Source organism: Schistocerca serialis, chromosome 12, assembly GCF_023864345.2.
Source record: "Schistocerca serialis cubense isolate TAMUIC-IGC-003099 chromosome 12, iqSchSeri2.2, whole genome shotgun sequence".
NCBI lineage: Eukaryota > Metazoa > Arthropoda > Insecta > Orthoptera > Acrididae > Schistocerca > Schistocerca serialis.
Genome location: NC_064649.1, coordinates 26,620,665 through 26,630,762, shown reverse-complemented (window position 1 = coordinate 26,630,762; position 10,098 = coordinate 26,620,665). Strand labels below are relative to the sequence as shown.

General features: G+C 40.9%; 1 protein-coding gene across 1 annotated transcript in view; it reads right to left on the bottom strand.

Moving 5' to 3' along the window:
• Positions 1-781: 781 nt before the first annotated feature.
• The window catches only part of LOC126428299 (peroxidase-like), a 261,029-nt gene continuing 251,712 nt past the window's right edge, over positions 782-10,098 (bottom strand). Inside the window, exons 14-15 of the mRNA XM_050090222.1 lie at positions 5,958-6,063; positions 782-3,225 (exon numbers count right to left, since the gene is read on the bottom strand). Coding sequence (XP_049946179.1) covers positions 3,108-3,225; positions 5,958-6,063 — 224 coding nt within the window. The 3' untranslated portion in view covers positions 782-3,107. The remainder of the gene's footprint in view (positions 3,226-5,957; positions 6,064-10,098) is intronic.

Below are 10,098 nucleotides of genomic sequence, written 5' to 3'. Positions count from 1 at the left end.
CTCTGGTTTTCGATGAAAGAAGCTTAATGACAGCTCTCTGCCTGGAAGGCACCTCCGTTAGAGACGCGATCCCGGTCACTACGTATGGGAACTTCTTGAAACTTTAGGGGCTGAAGCAGGAATATTCCCAGATGTCCCACAACAAATTTCACATTTTTTCAAGCGAAATTTGCGGAGAAAAAAGTGTTGCATTACTTATTGAAGGCCCCTCGTATTAGACATCCTAAAATCGAAATGTGTATATATGTATTAACATCTCAACTTAACGTTTAATGCCTTTATGTAAACCTTTTTGGAGTTCTGCTCAGTGTATTAGCACTGTCTACCGTATATACTGAATTTAGTAATAAAGTTATTGTTTGTGCGGGAAAATAGAAGGTTGAGGATAAACACTAGTGATAAAATCTAAAGTTTCTCAAGTGTAACGCCTTCGCATTGTTTCAGTATCATTCACACGTCTGCTGGAAAGGTGCAAATCTTGGCCACACCTACACTGTAGCATTGTATGTTTGACGTTATTCCGTTTGTAAGTCTGAAAAGAATTTAACTTGTGTTTTCAAAACAAACGAGGAGTCCATTTGCAGATAATCCCTTAACAATTATTTGAAAAATCGTTGTAGACAGTATTTTTCCAGGCGACCCAGGATCAAATCTACCAGCAGTCGCAAAATTTATCTGTCATTCCAGCATTGCTTGAATTACTTAGAACTACATTCAACGTAAATGGCAATTTTTCTGTAGGAAGAAAGAATGTCTTACATCAGCTGTTGTAACAATATGTTTATTTCCAAGAAAATTACAGTCATATATTTTTGTAGGAAAAAACACGTTAAGCAGTATATAAATATCTGGGAATATATATAACAAAAGTGGACAAACATAACGGAGAAGGAGGTTTCTATATGTGAGGAAAGTTGGAGTTGTCTTTTTGTAGCCTTTGTGAACTGAATAAGTTTCATCCATTTTATCAAAAATAAATAGCGCTACCATTTTTTTAAAAGTATGACTTTGGTAACAATACGAGTTCAACAAAGAACATAGGCGGAGTCTAAAGAAGCACAAACGGTCTACATAGTTCTGGCTGTCCAAAAAGAAAGGAATCTTATGCAGTCTAGAATAAAACTTCAGATAACAGTCAAATGTGTAAGGTAGCGACGTGCTTTCCGTTCCAAGCCCATTACTGCTATAGCAATGGTATTTACAATGCTCTCTACAGTAACACTGGAGAAACTGGAGAATGAGCCTGTAACTCTGATCGTGCGCCCTCTGCAACTTTGCAAGTTTGTGAAAAAGGGGCTAAAATGCGACTTATTGTTTAATAATTACATATTTTAGAAGAACTCAAAGTCAGTTCAGTTGTTTGGTCCATGCTGATAAATAATTTGTGTGCCAATCAACATTAATTTAAGTTGTCACAAACCATGGAAGGCTTTGACACTAAGCATCATTCCTGGGCGAAATTATTAGAAAAGATGTAAGTTACTTAACTGACAGTTATGGTTGTGAAATGGAAAACTATACCCATTTAAAATGGAGTGTATCCACTATTAAACCATGTAGACACCCCATTGCAGATGAGGAGGAAAAATTGCAAAGGAAGGTAAAAGTGGTTCACGGATCAAAATCATGGCTTCTTTTTTCAGTGAAGCCAACAGAAAGACGCAAAAATTGTTTACATACATACAGTATGCTGTTTGGATATATGAAGAGGAACTAAAAATTAAAGGTTTATTGTCAGGGTATCTGCAGTAATCAGAGTTCTTCAAGCTATTGGCATTTTTGCTTGTGCCTCTGAGACTTAAAGTGGCAACAAAAATAAACTGTCTCACAGCATGTGAAATAGCAATGCCGAAGCTACATGGAGGAACTTTAGTGCCTCACATTTGCTACTGGTGATAAAACAGGGGTTGATTACGTCACTGTGGATCCATACAGTGGCGTTAGTCAAATTAACCAAGTCTGAAGAAGTTCAGGCACATATAGTCTGCATGGAGAAGCCATGAAACTGTGTTCTGGGATCTGAAAGATCTCTTTGAATTTCCTGCCATCAGGATTATCACAGACACTATGAGAGGTTTACGCCACATTGAGAAAATTTCAGGACGTAGTTGCCTGCAAATTACAAGTGTATGTCATGAAGCTGAGACCATGTTGAACAGGAAGATGTGGAAAGTTCGATTGACGCAAGGGTGACAATTAAGGTAACAAAAGCAGAGAAACCAAGGGGGAGATAGAGAGTTAAGAAGTACTAGGAAGTAAGAAGGTATACTGAACAAGTTACTCTTCATCCAATAGGGTCAAGCCGAACTAAATAAATAAGTAAATCACGAGTGGGTGGTCAAAAGCTGTGCCGTTTAACTTACCAAAATAAAAAGAAACTTAAGGTCAAGGTTTCTGCATGATCTTCAGCTGCAAGGAAGATATTGTGCATGGCCGCCTATGTGGCCATACAGAATTGGCTGATTATGTCATGAAGGGGCACAGTAATGAATTTAAATTGGGTCCCAGACTTCAGTCACAATTCACTCATTAGGACCTACATCAGATGCACAACATGATCTGCAACAGACACATGGCCATAAGTGCTGAGACATTAATGATGACCATAGGTCTAACTGACCAATGAGAAACTTGGACTGCTCACCTCAAGAAAGCAAATCCTGACTATAATGACCATTCTCATCTTGATACTAGTTATTGTGGTCAGTGGGCTAAACTTCAATTCAGTGCCCAGTTACAGAAATGGCCGCAAAAATTCACGATATTTCGCTGTTTTCAAATGCATATGTTGAAGAGTTCAGGGAATACATAATTTTACATTGTAGACCACTTGGCGACTGACTCACAATGCCAATATTCTTGGGGTGACCAAAGGTGATGATATGCGGTAGACACTGTGAACGAGGGTGATGATGTGGATGAGGATGGTGAGAGCATTGATGATAACGATAGTTAGAGGACACCAACTGGCCATTCAGAGAACCAAACATCCAGGATCCGGGGCCTCGTCACAGCTGGTGCTGAGGGGCTCGAGGCAGTCTTCTCCAGCGAGGCAGCCTGACCCTGGAGTGTGCAGAGGTCCTCGTCCACTGGCGACCCTCGGGTCTTCACTTCTTGAAGTACCAGAGCGATGCAGACTCTCCTCCGTGGCCACCATCACCACCGGACTCCTGCCATGCACTCAGGTCCACAGCTGGCAGCGAGTCGCACGGCACAATTGGGTTTCTGCAACATTGGAATGGTAAAGTCTACTAAGGGATGAGGTCACATTTTAATTGAAAGAAAGCATGTATCAGGTTTCTTAATATTATAATTATGTGTTTTGGCCCAATTATGTATCTTCAGATCCAAAATACAAGATTGTCCTTCGACAGCAATAAATTTCTTCCACTTTGAGTCACCTTGTTCCTAAGATTTTCTCTGTACAATCGTTCGATTTTTCAGGCACCATACCCTGCTACTCCATACATAAAATGCAATTCACAAATTGTGGCAATGGGTAATGGTTAACCACCAGTAATGCACTATAAATAGGGTAAACTCCACTTAGGGTATTTTACAGATAACTGCCTATTCCTTCTCTAGGTAGCGCTCCATACATCTGTATATTCACTCCTCAAGCCATCATACAGTGCATGGCAGAGGGTACCATACTTCATACCATTGTCATACTTCTTCTTCCATTTGCGTACTGAGCGAGGGAAATATGATGAGTGTATACTGCTCTGCATGTGCCCTGTTCCCTCTTATCTTATTCTCACAATCCTAAAATGAGATGGATGGTGGCACCATGATGGCCCATTGTATTCTTCGAAAGCAGAATCTCTAAATTACTCAACACAGTGTTGAAAAAACTTCATCCTTCTTCCTATGAGTCCCATTTAGATTATTTGAGTATTCCTGTTACACTTTTTATGGGCTATACACATCTGTGACGATCCCAGCTGTGTGCCCCCGAGTTCTTTCTATTTCTGTTGTCATGCCTAGTTGATAATGACTTCAAACGCTGAAAGTGTTGTAGTATCACTACTTAGTTTTAAGTGAAACTTGTAGGAATCTGTAAGAAAGCCGCTGTTGCGATAGCTACTGCTGGCTGGTAAGTCTAGTGTGGTGACATGTAAGCTATGGCAACATGTATGCAATGGATTATGAGACTTGATAGTTGTGCTTGGCAATACATGCATTGCACAGCAGTAAAAGAATTGTCACCAGAAGAGGGCGAGAACCATACTGTCAGCTACGCAACCGAGGACTGGGTAATAGTGCAACAGATGTGCCCTGGAGCCATGTAAACAGCTGCGAATTTTGAGGCAGATTCATTTGGAGTCCAGCAACAGCACTATGATACCAGGGCCATGTTAGCTGATATAGCTCCTGTAATCTTCATTTTCGACCATTAATTCCCTATCTTAAAATAATAGTTTTGATGACGCGCTAGCGTCTCCATGGCTTTGCTCCCACAATTCGGAAAACTCTATAAGTGAATTTAGTTACGTTTTTTATGAAGGAAGCATTAGAAAATCAGCTTCTTTTGCGTGCTTACAGTTTACTGATATTATGTGAAATAATTTTCTGAGGGAGTTCCACGCATAGATACAAAGTATGCATTTGTACAAAAACCTGTTGTAAGCATACTACGTGATGTCCATCCTCTGATTTGATACAGACAACTGTTTAAAAAACTAAACACGCTAACACTGTCAGGATACACGAAATCTCCTCTGAAGTTCGTTGTGGAGAATCAGGTTCAATTTGAAAGCCATAACAGAATTCCAAAATGCAACACTGTGAACAAAAACAGGCTCTACCAAAACTGAATCTTATTCTTGTACAGAAAGGAGTGAAGTACGCAACCATATACATATGTGACCACATTTCTTGTGAATTATACTGATAGAAAACGAATTGAGAAACAATTTAAAATAACCTGTGTGATAACACCTTCTAACCCATAATCGAATTTCTGAGTAGATAGTATGTGGTTGCGTTAGTCTTATCAAATTTCGTTGTAGGCTATGATTTAAAAAAAAAAGAATTATGTAAATAGCTAGCATTTAAGGTTTATTTGTAATCCTTTCAACAAGTGCCACATCACAACAAATTGCTGTGAATATGATCCATGTAACACCCAAAAACTTAACTAAAGCGAGTTAAATTTTCAGTGCTGTATTTAGTAGATGAAGATTTTCAGCGAATTTTGCATGCTGCAATGACATTACATATGGAACAACTAGATATCGTAGTAGTTGTGTACCTTGTATTACGGCCACCAACGAGGCAGTACTGATAGTTTTCTGTCGGAAATCTGTAAATCCACCTTGATGGACGACAAATCAATACAGCTCTGTAGTGACTATAGATTGATGGCTCAGAAAACTTCCAAAAATTGTTTGGAACTAGAGAAAAGTAACAAAGTAACATGTTCCGAAATGGAGTGTTCATAAGGAAATGTTTGTACTGTTTTGGTCAACAACTGTGTATGAATAATGGAGTAGGAGAGTACACTCAGCATAGTGGTGTGTTGACGTACACACATACTGTTTCCATCGAAAGAAACAGATTTCACTCATACAATGAAGTTCATAAGTTATTGTAAAGTACTAGAACATAAGTCTCCAAATTAACCCCTGTGGGCCTCTGTTTTTAAGTTATCGTAACTTCTTGTTTGTGTAACAGCTGTCTGTTCCACAACTCTAGTACCCCAGTTAACTGGGAAGCTGCGTTGTGAACTCGAGCATACTTGTAGTTGTAAATTCCAACGAATATAATGCAGTTAATAAGTTGGTCCATCAATTGATCCCTGCAGGCACTCATTTTTTAGTTATCATAACTGCTATTTTGTGTAAAAGATCTCTACTACATAGCTCTTCGATCATAACTGTCAATGAAGCAGTGGTGTGGATAGTCTAATTCATGTTGTTTTTGTGTACAAGTGGCAAACGTCGAGCAATACTCACCCGTGGTTGATCTTCTCGAACGCTCGTGGCTGCATACTCTTCACGTGATCTGAGTTGTCACACAGCAGCCTGGCCATGTTCGCCTTCCTGATTTCCTGAAGTTGTTCTGCAAAGGAACAGGTAATACAGTCAGATGAGGTGTTTCACTGTCTTACCAGTACAATTCAACACATGCTTAAATTATGTTGGTTGTAATACTGACAATGAGGAGTTGTAGGTAGGTTTCTATTCCAGGCTACAGGCATCCCTGTATGAACTTCTGATTTATAACCACTAATTTTCATTGTTCCGCGAATGGAAATAATACCCCCTTGTACATCTGCACCTACCTCTACATATACGAGGGTAATCCCAAAGGTAAGGTCTCCTATTTTTTTAGAAGTACACACACCTGTTTATTTCTGCTATGGTTTACATCAGTTTACAGCTTGAAAATTTAGCTATAATCAACATCTCTGTCGATGCATTTTTGTAGACGCTGTGGCAGTTTTTGTATGCCCATGTCATACCAGCTCGCCGCCATGCTGTTCAGGAAGTTACGAACCTCTTCTTTCACCTCGTCGTCGGAGCTGAAACGCTGGGACCACAATTAACGCTGACAGGTACTTTGAGACTCTGAAAAACTCAAACGGGCAATTCAGAACCGGAGAAGAGGAAACCTATAGCCCTGACTTTGCACCCAGTGACTATCACCTGTTCCCTAGGTTAAAAGAACATTTGGCCGGAAAGCGATTCAGCTCCGACGACGAGGTGAAAGAAGAGGTTCATAACATTCTGAACAGCATGGCAGCTAACTGGTATGACATGGGCATACAAAAACTGCCACAGAGTCTGCAAAAACGCATAGACAGAAATGGCGATTATAGCTAAATTTTCAAGCTGTAAACTGATGTAAACCATAGCAGAAATAAACAAGTGTGTGTACTTCTAAAAAAATAGGAGACCTTACTTTTGGGATTACCCTCGTACAAGTGTGTGCAAAAAAAAAGGCAATTTTTGTTTGTTGGAAAGAATTTTATTTATTCGCCTTCCAAATAGTCCCCATCAGAGGTATTATACACTTGTGTCAGAGCATTGTCCAATCCCCGAAACACTCCTGGAAATCGGTCGTCGGGGCTCCTCTTAGATTTCTCAGCGATGCGTTTTTTATCTCATCTGCGGTTGTAAAACGACGGCTTTTTAAGATTTTCTTTATTTTTGGGAACAGAAAAGAAGTCACACTGAGTACTGTCTGGTGAATAGGAAGGCTCGGTCATCATTACGGCATTGTCTCTGGCCAAAAGTTCACCAACAAGTGACGAAGTGTGAGCAGGTGCACTATTGTGGTGCAAAAAGCACGAATTGTTTCGGCAAAAATCCAGGCATCTTTTTCGGATTGCTTCACGCAAAAAACTTTGAGCTTTTAAATAATACTCTTTACTGATTGTCCTTGCATGGCCATAGCTTCTGGCCACCAAGGCTGGCAGTCTGGCTCTGGCGGCCAGAATCTATGATCCTGTGTGTGCGCGCTGCGGTTGCGTCAGTATTTGTGAGTGTATGTTGTCTATTCTAATGATGACCTATTTGGCCGAAAGCTTTGTTTGAGTCATTTGCCGTGCCTGTCTGCGATTCAGCATCTCAGCTATATGGTAAGTAGCAACTATCCTTTTCATAATATTGTCTAAGGAAATATCTTATTGATGAATAATGTCTCCATTATGTGTATCTGTTGTGTTTGTTAAGCTTACGGAAAAACCCTGTGAACTTAACCACCAATCTAATATACAGGATGAGTCACTAGCTATTGCCACCTAGAATAACTCCGAAAATATGCTAGTAGCTGAAAAGTTTGTGCGACAAAAGTTGCATGGGACAACGGGGGCCATAATATGACGTTGGTTTTTTATTGCTAGGTTGGGTCGCGTCAGAGATATTAACGTCAACTTTTTTTTTTTTTAAATAGGATGCTATAGGTTGGTAGGTTATTTTCTGACAGCGGCTATCGCGACGAATCCAATGATGTGTAAGGTGTCTGAAAATCAAAGAAGGTCAAAAAGGTGGCATGGATGTCCATTTACAGAAAGTGTTCGAAGTAATGACCATCGGTATCAATGCATTGCTGCAATCTTCTTATCATGGACTAAGTGGTATTCCTTATCACTTCGGCATTTATCGAAGCACATGCTCTGACAATTCTTTCTCGTATAGCGTGCAAATAGTAAATATTCGTCGAATACGGCGTATCCATCTAACGTGCCATTGACATGTAAACACCATTAGACGGTTTCGCAATATAACACTAATAGGAACGGCAAGACTAGTATCGTCGAATCAAGCGAATGTGAATGATGTATTCCATTTACGGAGAACGCCAACGAAATTCAGCGAGAGTTATAGACTTATACGCTGAAAGATATCCTCAACGTACTCACCCCACAGCTCGTACACTTAAATATGTGTGTTACAAAGTGAGAAGAACTGAATCTTTAACGTATCGGAAACGTATCCGGTAAAGGAAAGTTACTAACGTGGATACGGAAATTGCTACTCTTGCCACTGTGGTTCGAGATCCTTGTGATAGTTCGCGTCCAATCGCAAGGGAATCTAGCATGAGCCAGAGTAGTGTTGTTCGTGTTCTGCATCGCCGTAAATATCATCCCTACTACATGAGTCTCCACGAAGAATTAACTAGTACGGATTGTATGCGTCGCATTGAATTCTGCCGATGGGCTCAACTTCAGATTCAGAGGGATGACACATTTATTAATTTGATTTTATTTACTGACGAGGCCGCATTCACGAACCACAGAAATGTTAATTTGCATAACATGCATTACTGGGCAACTGAAAATCCATGTTGGCTGCGGAAAGTTGCATACCAAAAACCGTAGTCGGTGAATGTATGGTGTGGGATTCTGGAGGACAGAATTACAGGCCCCTATTTCATCGAAGGAAAACTTAATGGTAGGAAGTACACCACAGTCCTGCAAGAAACATTAGGTCTGTTATTGGAAGAAATACCTTTAGGAACAAGGAACAGAATGTGGTATCAACATGATGGGTGTCCGGCACATTTTCCGCTGATGGCTAGAAATGAGTTGCAGAGACAATTCCCAAATCGTTGGATTGGACGCGGAGGAGATGTGTCGTGGCCGGCTCGTTCGCCAGACTTGACGCCTCTGGATTTTTTCTTGCGGGGATTCGTAAAAAGACATTGTTTATAAAGACGTTCCAACTACTCCTGAAGATATCCGAGAGGGGATTGTCAGAGCATGTGCTTCGTTAAGAGCCGAAGTGATAAGGAATACCACTCAATCCATGATAAGAAGATTGCAACACTGCATTTATACCAGTGGTCATCACTTCGAACACCTTCTGCAAGTGGACGTTCTTGTCACCTTTGTGACCTTCGTTGACCTTCAAAGACGTTACTGTTACACATTTACACATAATTGGTTTCGTCCCTATAGCCGCTATAAAAAAATAAGTACCAAACTATAGCATCCCATTTAAAAAATCAAAGTTGACCTTAATATAAACACAACGGTACAGGTGAGCCCCTGTTAATCAGCCACCATTACTTGATATCCGTTTGCCGAATAACTGGCACCACGCAGGGAAGCCGTACCGTACACTGCATGCAGACAAGCTCCACCCCCCCCCCCCCCCCCCCACACGGTGAGATGATCGATGGCCGATCTCCAACTACTATATAACGATCCTGACTGTTCCAGGAATGAAGCGGCTGCAGCAAACCGGGATACATCGCTATTGCCTGCTACGGTAATGATGCATGATACCCATACTAACAAACCCAACCTTGCATAAACTATCTCAGCTAGTAAGCCACTACTGCTCTTACTACCCATCCCACTGTCGCAGAGGTTTTTTTCCCACGGCACGAGCCTTGGCACTTTTTTCCCTCTACTCTTCAAATTGCTACCCTCATTCGCGTTCCGTCCACTGATGGATCGTGTTAATGCGTTGTCTTACCCAGATGCACGGATAACATCACAGCCCAGCATCCTGTGATCCACCTATTAAATAACTAACATGTTGACGGAGGTGACAGTAGAACTTTTGGTTTGGTCACCACGTTGGTGCGGGCGTGGAGGGGCCCCGTCTCTCTTATAAAATATCTCTGAAGCGACCGCACCTAGCA